The sequence below is a fragment of the Triticum aestivum genome, chromosome 6A (assembly GCF_018294505.1).
Source record: "Triticum aestivum cultivar Chinese Spring chromosome 6A, IWGSC CS RefSeq v2.1, whole genome shotgun sequence".
In the NCBI taxonomy this organism is placed as follows: Eukaryota; Viridiplantae; Streptophyta; class Magnoliopsida; order Poales; family Poaceae; genus Triticum; species Triticum aestivum.
Window position 1 is genome coordinate 210,867,271 of NC_057809.1, and position 25,128 is coordinate 210,892,398.

The window sequence follows — 25,128 nt, forward strand, 5'->3', positions numbered from 1 at the left end:
ACCAATCCTTTCGAGTGAAACCATTGGAAATCTCATACAGTCCAGTCAATTTCTTCAGTGATAGAGACGAAAATCTTCTGTTCTCTGAGGAATTTATTCTGACTAAGGAGTTAGGAATTCACCAGTGCGGATTGCCTACAAGTGAGGAACATGATAGCCCCGAGGAACTTGATAGCCAAATTTTCGACCGTTGTTGTGCTGCGTGCCAGCTGTCTCAAAATATCCACCCACCTAACGGTCATATCATTGAAAGGCATTTATGTCTTGTCATGTCGGGCTGCTCCCTAGGCTATAAATAGCCACCCCCTATAACCACTAGCTGGTTGGCTGCTCCGCGAGAAACTGACACTTGTCATTGAGAGCATTTCATCCTTCAAGGACTTTGAGCGAAAATCATCAAGTGAGGAAAACCCAAAACCCCAAACCAAACACCTACAAACCCAAAGTGATTGAGCATCACTGAAGAGATTGTTCCTGTGTGGAACCGACATTTGTTACCTTTAAGGACTGTGCATCCTCCAGACGGTTAGGCGTCATGGTCTAGAGCATCCAAAAGGAAATTATGGATCACCGGGTGACCAAGTTTGTGAAGGTTTGGAAGTCACCTGAAGACTTACCACGAGTGATTGGGCGAGGTCCGTGTGACATTAGCTCAAGGAGAGTACGGTAAGAACTGTGTGTCCTCAGATTTAAATACCTAACCGTTCCAACCAGACGTACAACTGTCACAACAGTTGGAACTGGTCTACCAAATCATTATCTTCACCGAGCTAACTGGTTTTATTTCTTCAACCCTTTCATTTCCTCATTACTGTGTTGTGTACTTGATCGCTATTGTTTGAAAACTTTGACTGAAGACTTTCTTAATTTTCTCAGTTTAATTTCTTCAGTCAGTTTGTCTTCAGCCTGCTTATCCTGTGTTTATGCTTTCTGTACTCTGTGCTTGTTTTCATTTCATCATGATGATTGTGCCTTTGTTCTGTTATGTTTGCACCTGAATACTTATTCCGCTGCTAGTCGTTCGTGACTTAGGAATTTCTTCACCCTGAAATTCCTCAGTGACGAATTTGTAAAAATCGCCTATTCACCCTCCCTCTAGCCGACTTGATGCATTTTCATAACTATATCGAAATCCTGCTTGAAATCAATATTTAATTTTGAATGGAAACAATGAGGCGGCGATTGATATCGAACTAAAGTCTGTTTATGACAAGTGAAACACACATGTCTTTTATGTGCAATAAAAAAAGTCTTTATGCACATAGCCAATGCGGTCATATGAAATACTTCCTTCATAAAGAAGAATATGGACGAGGATTTGAGGCTCTCAGGTGCCACACACCCCTATATGAATATAGCACTAAAAACATATTAGAAAATTAAAAAAAAAAACAGAAATTTCGGGATATCCAACCTGGGAGTCCATTGTATATCCGTGTTCAGTTTTGTGAGGAATGGGTGCTCGAGGTAATGTAATAAAAAAGAAAAAAATTGTTATGTTTAGAAAAAAAAATTGGATATACTGTATGTCAAACCGTAATTCCTGTGCCGCGGATACCGCAGGCATCCATTTCCCACGAAAATGAACACATGTGTACAATGAATACTTATTTTTGATATCCAAAATTCAGATTTTTTTTAAAATTTCTTATTTTTAATACTATTTTTAAATACGAGTGCGTGCACCCGGGTGCTTCAATGCATTTCCCATCGTTTAGATCACTACGCTCCATATTCATAGGGCGACTTCGCTAGAGCAACTGCTCTAGTTGCTACGAGAAGGTTTCGGAAGTGTTCGGTTCTTTCCAGAGTTCCAGATGCATCTCCTTGCTTCTCTTGTGTGTTGCCGCTTTATAATGCAACCCGTCTCCGTGTGTTCAAGCAGAGCGACCAAAGAGCAAAGTGACGAAGAGCACACTGCAACTCACCGAGCAGAGTTTGTTACAGGACACATGGCTTTAGCTCGCCTGTGCCTCAAGAAGGCCCTCGCCGGCCGCGCGGCAGCTATGGCGAGGCCAGCATCAGCCAGTTCTCACGGAGGAATGGACCTCCGGTCCCTCTTCTCCTCCGCGGCAGCTGACAGCGCCGCGACCAGGGCTCCCCTGGAAGGAGAGACGAACCGCCGGGAGGTCGCCGTGGCGGACCGTTCCAGCTCTGCCACTGCTCCCGGGGGCCGTTGGCCTTGGAGAGACCTTCGGGACTTCGCGCCATTCCGCCTCGTCAACGGTACATAGCGGCTACTCCGTCCGTACTTCTTTCCAGACTGTCGCGCACGCCGTCCCGCCGGCGGTTGTTGACGTAGGTGTACATGCAGGGCTTGGGAGCGCGCTGTCGCACGTCGCGGAGACCCTGAGCCGGCCGCTGGAGCGGTGGCGGCCGCTGTTCGGGAAGGTGCGGGAGGACGAGGAGCGGTACAGGCTGCGGTTCGAGGTGCCGGGGCTGGGGAAGGACGACGTGCGGGTCACCGTGGAGGACGGCGCGCTGGTCATCCGGGGCGAGAAGAGGGTGGAGGATGAGCACGGTGGCGACGGCGAATGGTGGTCGACGAGCAGCTACGGGTGCTACCACGCGAGCCTGCTGCTCCCGGAGGACGCGCGGGTGGACGGGATCGCGGCGGAGGTGAAGGACGGCGTGCTGTACGTGACGGTGCCGCGCGTGCCCGGGAGCCAGAGGAGCGTCACTGAGGTGAAGGTGCAGTGAGAACGTCCGTCGGTCATCGCATAGTGTATCGGCTGCGCGCACTGCTGTGTTGTGCATGCGTGGACACTTGTCTTTGTTTGTCTGTGTGGATTGTGTATGTGTGCACGTATGCTCTTTTCCTTTTCTATTGTAATAAATGATCGATCCGACTTTATTTCGTGCCTAGACCACATGATGTAAATGATGTAAGGGCATCTTCAACAGCAACCCAATTTTCCTTTTATAGATCAAGGACCAGTTCGTAAACACGCATATCAAAATCTCTCGGCTGCATACAAATGGGGCTTCAAGTTTGGCGACTAGCTGGAATCATATCAACCACAATGCAGTCGGTTCCTGACGAGGAAACGCCTATAGGGTTGGCCCACAACTACGTTTAGCCTAGTTAAAGGCTCGGACCCATTTATTATTAGATGCATTAAAACAAAGATGTTAGAAAGCCTCTCACGTTATCAACAATTTTGATCGTTAGATCATTTTTGACCGTCCAATGAACCTCTTCCTTGTTAGGTCGCGCGTCTGAATCATTTTGGACCGTCCGATGAACCTCTTCCTCCCGTGTGGGCCGCTACTCTAGAAACAAATTTTGAGGCTTCTCATTCGCTCCCAAATAGACAATCGTGATGTTGACACCGCACAGGCCCCTCCCCCTCCCCGATCTCTTGACCTAGGGTGAAACCTATGCGCGCCGTCACTACTGCCATCGCCGCAACTATGTCATCGTCGCTGTCGAGAGAGAGAGAGAGAGGGAGGGAGAGAGACGCCACTACTGTCGTCGCCGTTGCCGAGAGAGAGAGGGAGGGAGGGAGGGAGGGAGAGGGAGAGGGAGAGAGAGACGAGGGTGGTTGATGGCAACAACGGTGACGGGCAAATGAGCTTGCGAAACTCAAGCGTCGGTGGTTGGGCCAGGCCAGGGACTTCATCCGTAAGCGCACCTGCACTACCGACGATGACAGCTCAACCGCCATGGTAGGGCAGCCGCCAGCCGCCATGGTAGGGAAGTGTCTCTTCGTTTTGTTGGGAAATCTCAACCGGGTTGTCTCCTTTTCCATTTTTGTTTTTTCATCAGTACTAATTTCTATATTTCTTGGTGGGATGGCGACGTTGCCAAATCCCTAGCACTCACCACAGCACGGCGGCAGCTACCTGCACCACTTCACCGTTCATTGTAATGAAAGCATGATGTGATGAGCTTCTTCTAGAGGCTTAGAGGTGAAGCCCGAGGAGGAAGGGAGGGATGCATTGTCACGCTCGATCTTGACATCTTGTACTGACAGTTTGACATAGTGATGGGCGACAGTGGGAAGCCTACTGGAATCAACTTTTGAGATTCGATCCCCTCTACTTCCTTAACATAGTTCAAATGATACACACTATGCTTAGTATTTCGTTTCCAAGGAATAAGATTTGGACTGTTTTCCTGCAAAAAAGTTCGCAATATAAATATATGGATGATGACGCTTTGATTAGTGGCCCGTGCGGATCACCCGACAAGCGGGGCGTCGGCTGGGTTTGCTCAAGCAAACTCTCTTCCTGATTAACTTTTTATGTCTCATGTTTCTTTTGTCTATCCAAACTTTGATTCCATTACGGTGTACATGGCATGTGTTTGATGCAATGCACAAGAGGAATCATTGGGCTCAACGGTCTTTATTTTCTATGTACAAGGAGCCGAGGAGTACATCATGGACTCACTACAGCATATGCCATTAGTCTCCGTAGTCCATTGCTGTAACTAATGTTCATATCAATTTACCATATGGAATATTAAAGTTTCACTCCACATCAAGATCTTTATGTGGTTCGTCCATAAAGAAGTCATCTTGACCAAAGATCATTTGATGAAAAGGAATTAGGTTGGTAATCCCAGGTGCTGTTCTTGTGATCAAAACGAAATGATTAAACACCTCTTTCTCGAGTGTCCACTTGCAAAATTGTTATGGCGATCTATCCACATAGATTTTAACATCCAACCTCCAATGAGCATAAACACGTTATTTGTAACGTGGCTTAATGAAGTAGACATACACATAGCTAAACATATTCGGATAGGGTATGTGCTTTATTATGGGCTATATGGAACACTACAAATGATATGATTTTTAATGGTACAACATTCACCAATTTTTCGCAGGTTATCCAGAGCTACAGCATGGATTCGTATGTGGTCGTTACTCATGCGGACTACAGGGGGTCTATGGTTTTTGGGTGCAACCGCTGGGAGACGGTAGTATGGGCTATCTTCAGCCGATTTGGATGGCGAGTTAATAATAGGCTAGATGTGTAGGCATCGTAGCATGTTCTTTATCGTCGGATCTGGCGCTTTATTACCAGATTTTGAGCTTCCTTGGATGTTAAGACACTGCTTTGATTTCTAATAATATGGCTACATGCATCGACTGATGTAGAAGCCAAAGGTATTCCTTCTTTTCAGAAAATAAATAAATAATTATGTTATAGGTAAATATGTGTTGGCTCAAGATTCATCAGAGTTATTCACTTCTTAACATGTGGACCACTCCCCGATCTCTTGACCTAAGGTGAAACCTATGCGCTGCCACTACTGCCATCGCCGCCACTACTGTCGTCGCCGCTGCAGAGAGAGAGAGAGAGAGAGAGAGAGAGAGAGAGAGAGAGAGAGAGAGAGAGAGAGAGAGAGAGAGAGAGAGACGAGGGTGGCTGATGGCAACATCGGCGATGGGCAAACGAGGTTGCGAAACCCAAGCGGAGGTGGTCGGGCCAAGCCGGGGACTTCATCCGTAAGCGCGTCTGCGCTACCGACGATGATGGCTCAACTAAGGTCCTCTTGATGGATCCCCACGCCAGGGTGTTTGTCGGCGCGCTGGTGGTGGTAGCGCAGTCGTTAACCACCATGGTAGGGAAGTATCTCTTCATTTTGCTGGGGAACCTCAACCTGGTTGCCTCCTTCTCCATCTTTCTTTTTTCACCAGGACTAATTTCTATGTTTCTTGGTGGGTCGGCGAGGTTGTAAAATCCCTAGCACTCACCACAGCACGACGGCGGCTACCTACACCACCTGGCCGTTCATTGTTATGGAAGCGTGATGTGATGAGCTTCTCCTAGCGGCTTAGAGGCGAAGCCAGGGGAGGAAGGGTGGGATGCATTGTCATGCTCGATCTTGACATCTTATATTGACAGTTTGACACAGTGCTGGGTGATAGTGGGAAGCCTACTGGAATCAACTTTTGATGTTCGATCCCCTCTACTTCTTTAACATTGTTCAAATGATACACACTATGCTTAGTATTTTGTTTCCTAGGAATAAGGTCTGAAATATTTTCCTGCAAAAAAGGTTCGCAATATAAATATATGGATGGTGACGCTTTGATTAGTGGCCCGTGCGCTGATCACCCGGCAAGCCGGGCGCCAGGTGAGTTTGCTCAAGCGAACTCTCTTCCTGATTAACTTTTTGTGTCTCATGTTTCTTTTGTCTATCCAGACTTTGATTTCCATTACGGTGTACATGCCATGTGTTTGGTGCAATGCACAAGAGGAATCATTGGGCTCAACTGTCTTTATTTTCTATGTACGAGGAGCCGAGGAGTACATCATGGACTCACTACAGCAGATGCCATTAACCTCCGTAGTCCATTGCTGTAACTGATGTTCATATTAATTTACCATATGGAAGATTAAAGTTTCACTCCGCTTCAAGATCTTTATGTGGTTCGTCCATAAAGAAGTCATCTTGACCAAAGATAATTTGATGAAAGAGAATTGGGTTGGTAACCCCAGGTGTTGTTTTTGTGATCAAAACGAAACGATTAAACACCTCTTTCTCGAGTGTCCACACTACAAAAAAAATACACTTTCGTGATGATACATGTTTGTCACAGTAGGTCGTGTTTTTTATCATGCATGTACATCCATGACGATTTTATGACAAAATCAAGATAGTCATACCTGTGCTATCATAGAAGTGTTCCATGACATTACCAAAATTATCATCACGGAAGTGTCCACTTCCATGACGATAAATCGCGCGTCACAGAAGTGCTTTCGTCAAGGGTGACCGACACGTGGCATCCACCGTAACGGAACGCTGTTAAGCTATCAGGTCCGGTTTTGGATCCGATAACCCACTAACAGCCCCGACCAATGGGGATTTTCTACGTGTAAAATCATCATTGGCTAGAGGAAACACGTGTCGGCTCACCGTTGGGACAGATGTCATCCACTCATTGGACCGAAGGCACCTATGATACGTCGACACGTGGCACGGCCGAACAGAGGCCCATTCCTGTGAAAAGGCCGACCTGTTTGACTTGGTCAAAAGGTGGTGGGCCGTCCCACGAAAAGCCTGTTAACGGCCTATTCGCATATAGCCCATTTATAGCCCGCTAACCCAGGGCCCGTTACGACCTATCCGAATTAGGCCCAATAGCGTCATCTGGGCCGTCCAATATGATTCCCGCCCATTTTAAGTTCCGGCCCATGTATGGCCCATGATGTCTTTTGACCCATATGAGGCCCTTTGTAACTCTTGGCCCATTAACGACCTATGGTGAAACTGGCCCGTAATGAATAGTGTATCACTTTATACCCATTAACGGCCCATTAATCCATTGGGTCGTTTGCAGCCCATGTTATCTTTCGGCCTTCTCAGGGCCCATTTATTCTTGGCTCATTTCTAGCATTTGGTTACTTACGGCCCGTTACTGCTATTTTCTGCTTGTGGGCCAAATTCAGCCCATGGTTACAGTCGGGCCGTTTGCGGACCGTTAATACGTTGGGCCATTTTCATAGCATCATCAAATACGGCCTATTAACGACGGCCCGTTATGGTCGGCCCATGAACGGACGACTCCAACTCTAGCCCGTTTACGGTCATAATGCAGTCTGTTTTTGGCCCATGTTTGGCCAATCGATCATACGACCCGTATAAGGCCCATTGATGATACGGCCCGTAGAAGGCCCATTGTTTTTATGGCCCGTAGAAGGCCCATTGTTTCAATGGACCGTAGAAGGCCCATTGTTTCTACGGCCCGTAGGAGGTCTAGTGTCACTGTAGTAAATATGTAGCCCATGGCCTGTTAAAGGCGGGAAACTACTATAGGTTTAGACCTGCTAATGGCCCAAGATGATTATAGGCCCACGTTTTGGCCCATATGAGTAATGAGCCGGCCTGAAGACCGATAACACTGAGATCCACTGAACCTTCCGGACTAAATTACATCATACCGACCAAAGAATAAACCTAGACTATACAATAAAGAAATTACAGCATATTACATCCACTGGGAATCAAAGTTCGCTACCGGTGATAATAAAGCGCAACATGACCGCGGATTACATACACTGGGCATCAAAGGTCGCCACCAGTGCATGTAAACGCGCCGACAAAAGAATATACAAAACCGAGAGTACTTCAGAAGGCACTAGACCTGGCAAGGTCGGGCCCCGCAAGCAGCCGAACAAGCTGGTGAGACCTCAGTTGTGTCAACGATAGATGCTTCATCCCTAGTTGTATGGCACCATAGTGCGCAAGGCAGTCCCGTGACATATTCATTACATCTTTGACTTCAAATCGGAGCTGAGCTGAAGCAAGCCTTTCCGCTTTAAGTTAAGACTGAAGAAGTCAAACTGATTGAGGCAGCGACTACACAGAGGTTGTCTCACACCTGCTGGTGAGTAGCTTCAACTCACTGTCTTCATCAAGACAGGACCTTGGGGTCATCTCGCTGTCCTCAAGATGGTTTGGCTCACTATTGATGACCCACAAGTATAGGGGATCTATCGTAGTCCTTTCGATAAGTAAGAGTGTCGAACCCAACGAGGAGCAGAAGGAAATGATAAGCGGTTTCCAGCAAGGTATTCTCTGCAAGTACTGAAATAAGTGGTAACAGATAGTTTTATGATAAGATAATTGTAACGAGCAACAAGTAACAAAAGTAAATAAAGTGCAGCAAGGTGGCCCAATCCTTTTTGTAGCAAAGGACAAGCCTGGACAAACTCTTATATAATGTAAAGCGCTCCCGAGGACACATGGGAATATCGTCAAGCTAGTTTTCATCACGCTCATATGATTCGCGTTCGATACTTTGATAATTTGGTATATGGGTGGACCGGTGCTTGGGTGCTGCCCTTACTTCGACAAACATCCTGCTTATGATTAACCTCTATTGCAAGCATCCGCAAATACAACAAAATTATTAAGGTAAACCTAACCATAGCATGAAACATATGGATCCAATTCAGCCCCTTACGAAGCAACGCATAAACTAGGGTTTAAGCTTATGTCACTCTAGCAACCCATCATCTACTTATTACTTCCCAATGCCTTCCTCTAGGCCCAAACAATGGTGAAATGTCATGTAGTCGACGTTCACATAACACCACTAGAGGAGAGACAACATACATCTCATCAAAATATCGAACGAATACCACATTCACATGACTACTAATAGCAAGACTTCTCCCATGTCCTCAGGAACAAAAGTAACTACTCACAAAGCATAAACATGTTCATAATCAGAGGGGTATTAATGTGCATATAGGATATGAACATATGATCTTCCACCAATTAAACCAACTAGCATCAACTACAAGGAGTAATTAACACTACTAGGAACCTACTAGCACCAATCCCGGACTTGGAGACAAGAATTGGATACAAGAGATGAACTAGGGTTTTGAGATGAGATGGTGCTGATGAAGATGTTGATGGAGATTGCCCTCTCCCGATGAGAGGAGCGTTGGTGATGATGACGGCGATGATTTCCCTCTCTGGGAGGGGAGTTTCCCCGCCAGAACAGCCCCGCTAGAACCCTAGATTGGCTGCGCTAAGGTTCCGCCTCGTGGCGGCGGAGTTTCGTCCGAGAAGATGGCTTATGATTTTTTCCCATCGAAAGAGTCCATATAGCAGAAGATGGTCAGTGGAGGGCCACCAGAGGGCCCACGAGGTAGGGGGCGCACCCAGGGGGTAGGGCGCGCCCCCACCCTCGTGGGCAGGGTGTGGCCCCCCTGGTGAAGTTCTTGCGCTCAATGTTTTTTATATATTTGGAAAACATCATCCGTGAAGTTTCAGGACTTTTGGACCTATGCAGAATAGGTCTCTAATATTTGCTCCTTTTCCAATCAGAATCCTAGCTGCCGACATTCTCCCTCTTTATGTGAACCTTGTAAAATAAGAGAGAATAGGCATAATTATTGTGAAATAATGTGTAATAACAGCCCATAATGCAATAAATATTGATATAAAAGCATTATGCAAAATGGACGTATCAACTCCCCCAAGCTTAGACCTCGCTTGTCCTCAAGCGAAAAGCTGAAATCGAAAAATATGTCCACATGTTTAGAGATGAAGGTGTTGATAAAAATAAAATATGGACATGAGGGCATGATGATCATTCTTAGAACAGCAACTTATATAATTCTTGTCATATGATTTCTTATGCCAGAGTAATAATTTAATCACAATATCAAGTATGAATCCTAAACTTCATTGAAAACTAACAAACTATAATCTCAGTCATTGAAGCAATTGCAATTTATCGTAACATAGGAAAGAGTCAATGTATAAGAGCCTTTCAGCAATTCCACATACTCAACTATCATATAATCTTTCACAATTGCTGACACTCATGCAATATTTATGTTTATGGAGTTTTAATCGGACACAGAGAAAGATAGGGGCTTATAGTTTTTGCCTCCCAACGTTTTACCTCAAGGGTAATGTCAATAGTAATAGTTCATGAAAACCAACATCTAATTAGCCATATATACCGGGATCTTTCCAACATATTGTGCTTGCCAAAGGATAAAATGTGAAAAGGAAGGGTGAAGATCACCATGACTCTTTTGCAGTATAGGAGATAAAAGTAAAAGATAGGCCCTTTGCAGAGGGAAGCAGAGGTTGTCATGCGCTTTTATGGTTGGATGCACAAAATCCTAATGGGAAAGAACGCCACTTTATATTGCCACTTGTGATATGGACCTTTATTATGCAGTCTGTCGCTTTTATTACTTCCATATCACACGATTGTATAAAGCTTATTTCTTCCACACCAATCAATCATACATATTTAGAGAGCAAATGTTTTTTGCTTGCACCGATGACAACTTACTTGATGGATCTTACTCAATCCAGAGGTAGGTATGGTGGACTCCCATGGCAAAACTGGTTTAAGGGTATTTGGAAGCACAAGTAGTATCTCTACTTGGTGCAATGAATTTGGCTAGCATGAGGGGGAAAGGCAAGCTCAACATGTTGGAGGATCCAAGATAATATAATTTACCTTAGATGTAAGAAAACATAACCTATGATGTTGTCTTTCTTGTCCAATGTCAACTCTTTAGCATGTCATATTTTAATGGGTGCTCACAATCATAAAAGATGTCCAAGATAGTATATTTATATGTGAAGACCTCTCTTTCTTTATTACTTCCTATTAATTGCAACGATGACCAAAACTATGTTTGTAAACCCTCAATAACTTTTATTCATCATACTCTTTCTATGTGAGCTCCTTACTCTCCATAAGAGTCACATGATCTCTTTTGTTTCTTTTTATTTCTTTCTCTTTTCCTTTATTCACTTGGGATCATGGAAAAAATAATAAAGCCCTTGACTCAACACTAATATTTATTATATAGCTCACGGACTCGATTACATAGAAGGATAATAAAGCAAAACTCACAACTAGATCATACTAAGAACTTTGATTCTACCAGATCAAGATATTACTAAAAGGATCGAACTAATAAAAACGGTAAAGATAAGGGTGATGGTGGTATGATACCGGGGCACTCCCCTAAGCTTGGCGGTTGCCAAGTGGAGTGCCCATACCAGATACTCAATTCTTCTTTGTTGGAGAAGAAGGTGGAGTTGTTGATGATGGATAGTCGCACATCGTGCGTAGGAGGTCTTCTAGCTTGCGGATAATGCCCTTGAGTGCGATGATATGCTCCTTCAACAAAATATTTTCACGTGTGAGATACTTATTTTGTATACGAGCCAACTCAATCATCTTGAAAGCTTCAATTTCTGTTGGGGTAAGAAGATTGTGATCCAGTTGAAGGGTGTCTTCTGTTGCTGGAACTTGGTCCTCCATGGCCTTCTTGATCCCTTCATCCTTGTTGATCTCCATAGGTTCTTCTCCCTTCAGCTCTATCTTCATTAGCTAAGTATCGTTGCCCTCATGGTTGGAGGAGGAGGGAGACGACATAGTGCCTGGCCTTGACAACCCTGACAGAAAACAGCTCGAAACAAAAACAAGAGGATTTTGCATGATACAGGAGTCAAAACCCCCGGGAGGTTATATAATGAATTTTTACCGACCAAAATACGTGTTCTGTAAGAAAACGGAGTCCGGAGAGCACACGAGGTGCCCACGAGGTAGGGGGGCGCGCCCAGGGGGTAGGGCGCGCCCTCCACCCTCGTGTCCTTTCCGGACTGCTGCTTATTTTTCTATTTTTCTAAATATTCCAAAACGGAGAAATATTGCCTTAAAAACTGTTTTGGAGTCGGTTTACTTATCGTACCACATACCTATTCCTTTTTGGAGTCTGAAACGCTCTGAAAAGTGTCCCTATGTACTCCTCAGGGGTTATGGTTTCAATAACATTGGTTTCAACATTTATGGGATTACTAAGATATAATGTTTGATTCTTTGACCATTTACCACCTTCGGATTCGTGCCTTCGAAGTTGTTGATGTTTATGGCACCGGAACGGTAGACCTCTTCGATAACGTAAGGACCTTCCCATTTAGAGAGAAGTTTTCCTGCAAAAAATCTTAAACGAGAGTTGTATAGCAATACATAATCACCTACATTAAACTCACGCTTTTGTACTCTTTTATCATGCCACCTTTTAACTTTTTCTTTAAACAACTTGGCATTTTCGTAGGCTTGGGTTCTCCATTCATCAAGTGAATTAATATCAAATAACCTCTTCTCACCAGCAAGTTTAAAATCATAATTTAATTCTTTAATAGCCCAATAAGCCTTGTGTTCTAGTTTGAGAGGTAAGTTACATGCTTTTCCATAGACCATTTTATACGGACACATACCCATAGGATTTTTATATGCAGTTCTATAGGCCCATAATGCATCATCAAGTTTCTTGGACCAATTCTTTCTGGACCTATTAACAGTCTTTTGCAAAATTAACTTGAGTTCTCTATTACTCAATTCTACTTGACCACTAGACTGAGGGTGATAAGGGGATGCAATTCTATGATTAACATCATATTTAGCAAGCATTTTACTATTTAGCAAGCATTTTACGGAAAGCACCATGAATAGAATGTGAACCACCATCAGTCATTAAATATCTAGGGACTCCAAACCTTGGAAAGATAACTTCTTTAAGCATTTTAATAGAAGTGTTATGATCAGCACTGCTAGTTGGAATAGCTTCTACCCACTTAGTAACGTAATCAACAACAACTAAAATATGTGTATAACCATTACAGGAAGGAAAAGGTCCCATATAGTCAAAGCCCCAAACATCAAATGGTTCAATAACAAGTGAATAATTCATAGGCATTTCTTGACGTCTACTAATATTACCAATTCTTTGACATTCATCACAAGATAAGACAAACTTACGGGCGTCCTTGAAGAGAGTAGGCCAATAAAAACCAGATTGTAGTACCTTATGTGCTTCGGAGTGACACTTGCGTAGGATTTGTTCCTGTTCATGCTCAGGTACACAACGTCTAATAACACCATCTACTCCTTATTTATAAAGATGTGGGTCATCCCAAAAGTAATGACTGAAATCATAGAAGAACTTTTTCTTTTGCTGGTATGTGAAACTAGGTGGTATAAACTTAGCAACAATGTAATTAGCATAATCAGCATACCATGGAGCAGTATGAGAAGCATTTACGACATTTAATTGCTCATCAGAAAGCTATCATCAATAGGTAGTGGGTCATCAAGCACATTTTCTAACCTAGACAAGTTGTATGCAACGGGGTTCTCAGCTCCTTTTGTATCAACAATATGTAAATCAAATTCTTGAAGCAAGAGAACCCATCTAATAAGTCTAGGTTTAGCATCTTTCTTTTCCATAAGATATTTAATAGCAGCATGATCAGCGTGAATAGTTACTTTAGCATCAACAATATAAGGTCTAAACTTATCACAGGCAAATACAACTGCTAAGAATTCTTTTTCAGTAGTAGCATAATTTCTTTGAGCATTGTCTAGAGTTTTACTAGCATATTGAATAACATTTAGTTTCTTATCAACTCTTTGTCCTAGAACAGCACCTACAGCATAATCACTAGCATCACACATAATTTCAAAGGGTAAATTCCAATCAGGTGGCTGAACAATAGGTGCAGAGATCAATGCTTTCTTAAGTGTTTCAAATGCTTCTACACAATCATCATCAAAGACAAATGGTATATCTTTTTGTAATAAATTAGTCAGAGGCCGAGAGATTTTTGAGAAGTCCTTAATGAACCTCCTATAAAAACCGGCATGACTAAGGAAACTTCTTATACCATTGATGTCCTTGGGACATGGAATCTTTTCAATAGCATCAACCTTGGCCTTATCAACTTCAATACCTCTTTCAGAAATTTTATGCCCCAAAACAATACCTTCAATAGCCATAAAGTGGCACTTTTCCCAATTCAAGACAAGGTTAGTTTCTTCACATCTCTGCAAAACTCGATCAAGGTTGCTCAAGCAATCATCAAAAGAAGAACCATAGACAGAAAAGTCGTCCATGAAAACCTCAAAAATCTTTTCACAAAAGTCAGAGAATATAGCCATCATGCATCTTTGAAAGGTAGCAGTGCATTACATAGACCAAAAGGCATACGTCTATAAGCAAAAGTACCAAAAGGGCATGTAAAAGTAGTCTTTGATTGATCTTTGGCTGACACAGGTATTTGAGAGAAACCAGAATAACCATCTAGAAAGCAAAAATGTGTATGTTTGGATAATCTTTCTAGCATTTGATCGATAAAAGGTAAGGGGTAATGATCTTTTTTAGTAGCCTTATTTAATTTGCGGAAATCAATTACCATCCTATAACCAGTAATAATTCTTTGAGGGATCAATTCATCTTTATCATTAGGAACAACAGTAATGCCTCCCTTCTTAGGGACACAATGGACAGGGCTTACTCACTAACTATCAGCAGCGGGGTAAATTATACCTGCCTCAAGGAGCTTTAGTATCTCCTTTCTTACCACTTCTTTCATTTTAGGATTCAGCCGGTGTTGATGATCATGAACTGGTTTAGCATCTTCTTCCAAATTAATTTATGTTGACATAGAGTGGGACTAATGCCCTTAAGATCATCAAGAGTATACCCAATAGCAGCACGGTGCTTCTTCAGAATTTTCAATAATCTCTCTTCTTCATGTTCTGAAAGGTTAGCACTAATAATAACAGGATATATCTTTTTCTCATCAAGATAAGCATATTTAAGAGTATCCGGTAACGGTTTAAGCTCAAACACAGGATCGCCCTTGGGTGGAGGAGGATCTCCTAGGATTTCAACAGGTAAATTATGTTTCAGAATAGGTTCCTGTTTAAAGAATACTTCATCTAATTCCCTTCTTTCATTCATAAACATATCATTTTCATGGTCTAGTAAATATTGTTCTAAAGGATCACTAGGAGGTACGGCAATAGAGGCAAGACCAATAATTTCATCTTTACTAGATAATTCTTCTTCACGATGTTGTCTACTAAATTTAGAAAAATTAAATTCATGAGTCATAGCATCTAAACCGACAGTAACAACATCTCTTTTGCAATCTATGGTAGCATTAACAGTATTTAAGAAGGGTCTACCAAATATAATGGGACAGAAGCTATCTTGTGGGGAACCAAGAACAAGAAAATCAACAGGATATTTAGTTTTCCCACACAAGACTTTAACATCTCTAACAATTCCCATTGGTGAAATAGTATCTCTATTAGCAAGTTTAATTGTGACATCAATATCTTCTAACTCAATAGGTGCAATGTCATGCATAATTTCATTGTACAGGTCAATAGGTATTGCACTAGCACTAGCACCCATATCACATAAGCCATGATACCAATGATCTCCTATTTTAACAGAAATAACAGGCATATCTATCACAGGTCTAGGTTTATCTGTATCACGGGGTTTAGCAATTCTAGTAGTTTCATCACAGAAATAAATAACATGCCCATCTATATTATCATACAAGAGATCTTTAGCAATAGCAATATTAGGTTCAACTTTAACTTGCTCAGGAGGTGTATATGTTTTAATATTGCTTTTACGAACCACAGTTGAAGCTTTAGCATGATCCTTTATCCTAACAGGGAAAGGTGGTTTCTCAACATAAGAAGTAGGAACAATAGGATCATTATAAGTAATAGTCTTTTCTTCAACTTTAATAGGTGCAGCTACTTTTACTTCTATGGGAGGATGATATTTAAACCACTTCTCCTTGGGGAGATCAACATAGGCAGCAAAAGATTCATAGAAAGAAGCTACTATCTCAGAGTCAAGTCCATATTTAGTGCTAAATTTACGAAAAATATCGGTATCCATAAAAGATTTAACACAATCAAAACTAGGTGTCATACCTGACTCCTTACCATTGTCGAGGTCCCAATCTTCGGAGTTGCGTTTAATTCTTTCCAATAAATCCCATTTGGATTCAATAGTCTTCATCATAAAAGAGCCAGCACAAGAAGTATCAAGCATGGTGCGATTGTTATCAGAAAGCCAAGCATAAAATTTTTGAATAATCATTTCTCTTGAGAGCTCATGATTGGGGCATGAATATAACATTGATTTAAGCATCCCCCAAGCTTGAGCGATGCTTTCTCCTTCGCGAGGACAAAAATTATATATATAATTGCGATCATGATGAACAAGATGCATAGGATAAAACTTCTGATGAAATTCCAATTTCAACCGTTTGTAGTTCCAAGACTCCATATCATCACATTGCCTATACCATGTCGATGCATCTAGATACGTCTCCAACGTATCTATAATTTTTGGTTGCTCCATGCTATATTATCTACTGTTTTGGACTATATTGGGCTTTATTTTCCACTTCTATATTATTTTTGGGACTAACCTATTAACCGGAGGCCCAGCCCAGAATTGCTGTTTTTTGCCTATTTCAGTGTTTCGAAGAAATGGAATATCAAACGGAGTCCAAACGGAATAAACCTTTCCGGAACGTGATTTTCTTCCCGAATATGACCCACGAGACTTGGACCCTACGCCAAGGAAGCTTTGAGGTGGGCACGAGGTAGGGAGGGGCGCCCTATACCCCCAGGCGTGCCCCCACCCTCGTGGGCCCACCGAAGCTCCACCGACGTACTTCTTCCTCCTATATATACCTACGTACCCCCAAACAAACAAAGGCGGAGCCAAAAACCTAATTCCACCGCCGCAACTTTCTTTATCCACGAGATCCCATCTTGGGCCCTGTTCCGGAGCTCCGCCGGAGAGGGCCGTCATCACGGAGGGCTTCTACATCATCATAGCCTCTCCGATGAAGTGTGAGTAGTTTACCTCAGACCTTCGGGTCCATAGTTAGTAGCTAGATGGCTTCTTCTCTCTTTTTGGATCTCAATACAAAGTTCTCCCCCTCTCTTGTGGAGATCTATTCGATGTAATCTTCTTCTTTTTGCGGTGTGTTTGTTGAGACCGATGAATTGTGGGTTTATGATCAAGTCTATCTATGAATAATATTTGAATCTTCTCTGAATTCTTTTATGTATGATTGGTTATCTTTGCAAGTCTCTTCGAATTATCCGTTTGGTTTGGCCAACTAGATTGGTAGTTCTTGCCATGGGAGAAGTGCTTAGCTTTGGGTTCGATCTTGCGGTGTCCTTTCCCAGTGACAGAAGGGGCAGCAAGGCACGTATTGCATCGTTGCCATCGAGGATAACAAGATGGGGTTTATTTCATATTGCATGAATTTATCTCTCTACATCATGTCATCTTGCTTAAAGCGTTACTCTGTTTTTAACTTAATACTCTAGATGCATGCTGGATAGCGGTCGATGAGTGGAGTAATAGTAGTAGATGCAGAATCGTTTCGGTCTACTTGTCACGGACGTGATGCCTATATACATGATCATGCCTAGATATTCTCATAACTATGCTCAATTCTGTCAATTGCTTAATAGTAATTTGTTCACCCACCGTAAAAAACTTATGCTCTTAAGAGAAGCCACTAGTGAAACCTATGGCCCCTGGGTCTATTCTCATCATATCAATCTCCATCACTTTAATCTTGCTTTGCTTTTTTACTTTGCCTTTTACTTTTCCTTGCATCTCTATACCAAAAAAACCAAAAATATTATATCTATCAGATCTCACTCTCGTAAGTGACCATGAAGGGATTGACAACCCCTAATCGCGTTGGTTGCGAGTAGCTATCGTTTTGTGCAGGTACGAGGGACTTGAGCGTGGCCTCCTAATGGATTGATACCTTGGTTCTCAAAAACTGAGGGAAATACTTACGCTACTCTGCTGCATCATCCCTTCCTCTTCAGGGAAATCCAATGCAAGCTCAAGAGGTAGCAACAAGAATTTATGGCGCCGTTGCCTGGGAGTCTACGCAAAAAGTCAACATACCAAGTACCCATCACAATCCCTATCTCTCGCATTACATTAGTTGCCATTTGCCTCTCGTTTTCCTCTCCCCCACTTCACCCTTGTCGTTTTATTCGCCCTCTCTTTCCCATTCTCCTTCTCCTTCTCCGCCTCTCTTTTCCGTTTGCCTTTTTCTTGCTTGCCTTTTGTTTGCACGTGTGTTGGATTGCTTGTTTGTCGCGATGGCTCAAGATACTACCAAATTGTGTGACTTCACCAATACCAATAATAATGATTTCCTTAGCACTCCGATTGCTCCTCTTGCCAATACTGAATCTTGCGAAATCAATACTGCTTTGTTGAATCTTGTTATGAAAGATCAATTCGCCAGCCTTCCTAGTGAAGATGCCGCTACTCATCTGAAAAGCTTCGTTGATTTATGTGATATGCAAAAGAAAAAGGATGTCGATAATGATGTCGTTAAATTGAAGCTATTTCCTTTTTGGCTTAGAGATCGTGTTAAAGCTTGGTATTCGTCTTTGCCTAAAAATAGTATTGATTCTTGGAACAAGTGCAAATATGTTTTTATCTCTAAGTATTTCCCTTCCGCTAAGATCATCTCTCTTAGAAACGATATTATGAACTTTAAGCAACTTGATCATGAACATGTTGCACAAGCTTGGGAGAGAATGAAATTAATGATACGTAATTGCCCTACTCATGGTTTGAATTCGTGGATGATTATACAAAAAATTTATGCCGGATTGAATTTTGCTTCTAGAAATCTTTTAGATTCGGCCGTGGGAGGCACTTTTATGGAAATCACTTTAGGAGATGCTACTAAACTCCTAGATAATATTATGGTTAATTATTCTCAATGGCATACTGAAAGATCTTCTAATAAAAAGTGCATCGATAGAAGAAATCAATGTTTTGAGTGGAAAGATGGATGAACTTATGAAATTATTTGCTACTAAGAGTGTTTCTTCTGATCCTAATGATATGCCTTTGTCTACTTTGATTGAGAATAACAATGAATCTATGGATGTGAATTTTGTTGGTAGGAATAATTTTGGTAACAACGCTTATAGAGGGAATTTTAATCCTAGGCCATATCCTAGTAATCCTTCTAATAATTATGGGAATTCCTACAACAACTCTTATGGAAATTATAATAAGATGCCCTCTGAATTTGAGAATAGTGTTAAAGAGTTTATGAATTCACAAAAGAATTTTAATGCTTTGCTTGAAGAGAAATTGCTTAAAGTTGATGATTTGGCTAGGAACGTTGATAGAATTTCTCTTGAGGTTGATTCTTTAAAGCTTAGATCTATTCCTCCTAAGCATGATATCAATGAGTCTCTCAAAGCCATGAGAATTTCCATTGATGAGTGCAAGGAAAGAACCGCTAGGATGCGTGCTTCCAAAGATGCCTTTATTAAAGCGTGTTCTTCCAATTCCTATGAAAATCAAGATGAAGATCTAAAAGTTATTGATGTGTCTCCTATTAAATCTTTGTTTTGCAATATGAATCTTGATGAAACTGAATATGATCTTCCTTTACCTAGAAGGCATTCTAAAAATTCGGAGTATTTAGATCTTTATGATGAAATTGATGAAAGTGGGATTGAAAGAAATAAAAATCTAGATGTTGCTAAACCCACTATATTGGATTTCAAGGAATTTAATTATGAAAGTTGCTCTTTAATTGATTGTATTTCCTTGTTGCAATCCGTGCTAAATTCTCCACATGCTTATAGTCAAAAGAAAGCCTTCACCGAACATATTGTTGATGCCTTGATGCAATCTTATGAAGAAAAACTTGAGTTGAAAGTTTCTATCCCTAGAAAACTCTATGATGAGTGGGAACCAACTATTAAAATTAAAATTAAAGATCATGAGTTTTATGCTTTGTGTGATTTGGGTGCTAGTGTTTCCACTATCCCCAAAACTTTGTGTGATTTGCTAGATTTCCACGATTTTGATGATTGCTCTCTAAACTTGCATCTTGCGGATTCTACTATTAAGAAACCTATGGGAAGGATTAATGATGTTCTTATTGTTGCAAATAGGAATTATGTGCCCGTAGATTTCATTGTTCTTGATATAGATTGCAATCCTTCTTGCCCTATTATTCTTGGTAGACCTTTCCTTAGAACGGTTGGTGCGATTATTGATATGAAGGAAGGGAATATTAGATTTCAATTTCCATTAAAAAAGGGCATGGAACACTTTCCAAGAAAGAAAATAAAATTTCCATATGAAACTATCATGAGAGCCACTTATGGATTGCCTACCAAAGATGGCAATACCTAGATCTATCCTCGCTTTTATGCCTAGCTAGGGGCGTTAAACGATAGCGCTTGTTGGGAGGCAACCCAATTTTATTTTTATTCCTTGCTTTTTGCTCCTGTTTAGTAATAAATAATTTATTTAGCCTCTGTTTTGGTTGTGTTTTTTGTGTTTAATTAGTGTTTGTGCCAAGTAGAACCGTTGGGAAGACTTGGGGAAAGTCTTGTTGAACTTGCTGTAAAAAACAGAAACTTTAGCGCTCACGAAAACTGCTGTAATTTTTATTTGGAGAGTTATATTTAGTTAATTCTTTTTGAAGATAATTAATAGATAAATTCCTCACGTCCAGAATTTATTTTAGAATTTTTGGGGTTCCAGATCTTGCGCTAGCTACAGATTACTACAGACTGTTCTGTTTTTGACAGATTTTGTTTTTTGTGTGTTGTTTGCTTATTTTGATGAATCTATGGCTAGTAAAATAGTTGATAATCCATAGAGAAGTTGGAATACAGTAGGTTTAACACCAATATAAATAAATAATGAGTTCATTACAGTACCTTGAAGTGGTCTTTTGTTTTCTTTCTCTAACGGAGCTCACGAGATTTCTATTGAGTTTTGTGTTGTGAAGTTTTCAAGTTTTGGGTGAATTCTTTTGATGGATTATGGAACAAGGAGTGGCGAGAGCCTAAGCTTGGGGATGCCCATGGCACCCCCAAGATAATCCAAAGACACCAAAAAGTCAAAGCTTGGGGATGCCCCAGAAGGCATCCCCTCTTTTGTCCACTTCCATCGGTAATTTACTTGGAGCTATATTTTTATTCACCAACATGATATGTGTTTTTCTTGGAGCGTCTTGTATTATTTGTGTCTTTGGTTGTTAGTGTGCCACAATCATCCTTTCTGTACACACCTTTTGAGAGAGCCATACATGAATTAGAATTTGATAGAATACTCTATGTGCTTCACTTATATCTTTTGAGCTATGTAGTTTTGCTCTATGTGCTTCACTTATATCTTTTGAGCATTATAATTCTGCTCTATGTGCTTCACTTATATCTTTTGAGCTATGTAGTTTTGCTCTATGTGCTTCACTTATATCTTTTGAGCGTTATAATTTTGCTCTATGTACTTCACTTAGATCTTTTAGAGCACGGTGGTGGATTTGTTTTAAAGAAACTATTGATCTCTCATGCTTCACTTAAATTATTTTGAGAGTCTTAATAGCATGGTCATTTGCTTAATAATAACATGCTTGGTATTCAAAATTTGTGAAACTTTCTTTTGAGTGTGTTGAATACTATGAGAAGTTTGATACTTGATAATTGTTTTGAGATATGGAGATGGTGATATTAAAGTCATGCTAGTTGAGTAGTTGTGAATTTGAGAAATACTTGTCTTGAAGCTTGTGATTCCTGTAGCATGCACATATGGTGAACCATTATGTGATGAAGTCGGAGCATGATTTATTTATTGATTGTCTTCCTTATGAGTGGCGGTCGGGGACGAGCGATGGTCTTTTCCAACCAATCTATCCCCCTAGGAGCATGCGCGTAATACTTTGCTTTGATAACTTCTAGATTTTTGCAATAAGTATATGAGTTCTTTATGACTAATGTTGAGTCCATGGATTATATACACCTTTTCCCATCCTTACGCCATTGCTAGCCTCTCTAATACCGCGCACTTTTCGCCGGTATCATACACTCACCATATACCTTCCTCAAAACAGCCACCATATCTACCTATTATGGCATTTCCATAGCCATTCCGAGATATATTGCCATGCAACTTTCCACCGTTCCGTTTATTATGACACATTCCATCATTGTCATATTGCATATCCCGGTACAACGCCGGAGGCATTCATATAGAGTCATATTTTGTTCTAAGTATCGAGTTGTAATTGTTGAGTTGTAAGAAAAATAAAAGTGTGATGATCATCATTATTAGAGCATTGTCCCAGTGAGGAAAGGATGATGGAGACTATGATTCCCCCACAAGTCGGGACGAGACTCCAGACGAAAATAAATAAAAGAGGCCAAAGAAGCCCCAAAAAAAGAAAGAAAAGAGGCCATAAAAAGGCCCAAATGAAAAAAAGAAATGAGAGAAAAGAGAGAAGGGACAATGTTACTATCCTTTTACCACACTTGTGCTTCAAAGTAGCACCATGATCTTCATAGTAGAGAGTCTCTCATGTTATCACTTTCATATACTAGTGGGAACCTTTCATTATAGAACTTGGCTTGTATATTCCAATGATGGGCTTCCTCAAATTTCCCTAGGTCTTCATGAGCAAGCAAGTTGGATGCACACCCACTTAGTTTCTTTTTGAGCATTCATATACTTATAGCTCTAGTGCATCCGTTGCATGGCAATCCCTACTCACTCACATTGATATCTATTAATGGGCATCTCCATAGCCCGTTGATACGCCTAGTTGATGTGAGACTACCTTCCCCTCTTTTTGTCTTCTCCACAACCACCATTCTATTCCACATATAGTGCTATATCCATGGCTCACGCTCATGTATTGTGTGAAGATTGAAAAAGTTTTGAAAAATTTAGAGTATGAAACAATTGCTTGGCTTGTCATCAGGGTTGTGCTTGATTTAAATACTTTGTGTGGTGAAGATAGAGCATAGCCAGACTATATGATTTTGTAGGGATAACTTTCTTTGGCCATGTTATTTTGAGAAGACATAATTGCTTTGCTAGTATGCTTGAAGTATTATTATTTTTATGTCAATATAAACTTTTGTCTTGAGTCTTTCGAATCTGAATATTCATATCACAATTAAGAAGATTTGCATTGAAACTATGCCAAGTAGCACTCCGCATCAAAAATTCTCTTTTTATCATTTACCTACTCGAGGACGAGCAACAATTAAGCTTGGGGATGCCTGATACGTCTCCAACGTATCTATAATTTTTGATTGCTCCATGCTATATTATCTACTGTTTTGGACTATATTGGGCTTTATTTTCCACTTTTATATTATTTTTGAGACTAACCTATTAACCGGAGGCCCAACCCAGAATTGCTGTTTTTTGCCTATTTCAGTGTTTCGAAGAAACGGAATATCAAACGGAGTCCAAACGGAATAAACCTTTCTGGAACGTGATTTTCTTCCCGAATATGACCCAGGAGACTTGGACCCTACGCCAAGGAAGCTTCGAGGTGGGCACGAGGTAGGGGGGCGCCCTATACCCCCAGGCATGCCTCCCACCCTCATGGGCCCATCGAAGCTCCACCGACGTACTTCTTCCTCCTATATATACCTACGTACCCCCAAACGAACAGAGACGGAGCCAAAAACCTAATTCCACCGCCGCAACTTTCTGTATCCACGAGATCCCATCTTGGGGCCTATTCCGGAGCTCCACCGAAGAGGGCTGTCATCACGGAGGGCTTCTACATCATCATAGCCTCTCCGATGAAGTGTGAGTAGTTTACCTCAGACCTTCGGGTCCATAGTTAGTAGCTAGATGGCTTCTTCTCTCTTTTTGGATCTCAATACAAAGTTCTCCCCCTCTCTTGTGGAGATCTATTCGATGTAATCTTCTTCTTTTTGCGGTGTGTTTGTTGAGACCGATGAATTGTGGGTTTATGATCAAGTCTATCTATGAATAATATTTGAATCTTCTACGAATTCTTTTATGTATGATTGGTTATCTTTGCAAGTCTCTTTGAATTATCCGTTTGGTTTGGCCAACTAGATTGGTAGTTCTTGCCATGGGAGAAGTGCTTAGCTTTGGGTTCGATCTTGCGGTGTCCTTTCCCAGTGATAGAAGGGGCAGCAAGGCACGTATTGCATCGTTGCCATCGAGGATAACAAGATGGGGTTTATTTTATATTGCATGAATTTATCTCTCTACATCATGTCATCTTGCTTAAAGTGTTACTCTGTTTCTAACTTAATACTCTAGATGCATGCTGGATATCGGTCGATGAGTGGAGTAATAGTAGTAGATGCAGAATCGTTTCGGTCTACTTGTCATGGACGTGATGCCTATATACATGATCATGCCTAGATATTCTCATAACTATGCTCAATTCTGTCAATTGCTCAACAGTAATTTGTTCACCCACCGTAGAATACTTATGCTCTTGAGCGAAGCCACTAGTGAAACCTATGGCCCATGGGTCTATTCTCATCATATCAATCTCCATCACTTTAATCTAGCTTAGATTTTTACTTTGCCTTTTACTTTTCATCTCTATACCAAAAATACCAAAAATATTATATCTATCAGATCTCACTCTCGTAAGTTACCGTGAAGGGATTGACAACCCCTAATCGCGTTGGTTGCGAGTAGCTATCGTTTTGTGCAGGTACAAGGGACTTGAGCGTGGCCTCCTACTGGATTGATACCTTGGTTCTCAAAAACTGAGGGAAATACTTATGCTACTCTGCTGCATCATCCCTTCCTCTTCGGGGAAATCCAACGCAAGCTCAAGAGGTAGCACATCTCCCCTCAAAGATAAGGGGAAGACCTTCTTCTTAACAACATCTCCGGGTACACCTGTAAGCTTAAATAATCCACAAACTTCATCCACATATATCAGATGTTCATCAGGATGTTTTATTCCATCTCCTAAAAAAT

General features: G+C 41.3%; 1 protein-coding gene across 1 annotated transcript; it reads left to right on the forward strand.

The window, feature by feature from the left end:
• Positions 1 to 1,869: 1,869 nt before the first annotated feature.
• Positions 1,870 to 2,925, forward strand: LOC123130566 (23.6 kDa heat shock protein, mitochondrial). The gene is made up of 2 exons (XM_044550438.1): positions 1,870 to 2,226; positions 2,315 to 2,925. Exons 1-2 carry the CDS (start codon positions 1,953 to 1,955, stop codon positions 2,698 to 2,700), a joined length of 660 nt encoding a protein of 219 aa, XP_044406373.1. The 5' UTR covers positions 1,870 to 1,952; the 3' UTR covers positions 2,701 to 2,925.
• Positions 2,926 to 25,128: the final 22,203 nt, after the last annotated feature.

Bases quoted from the DNA above. Each gene is read 5' to 3' on its own strand.
- LOC123130566 (XM_044550438.1), top strand. From the start codon at position 1,953: ATGGCTTTAGCTCGCCTGTGCCTCAAGAAGGCCCTCGCCGGCCGCGCG. The intron at 2,227-2,314 runs GTACATAGCGGC...GTGTACATGCAG, and splicing joins GCCATTCCGCCTCGTCAACG to GGCTTGGGAGCGCGCTGTCG.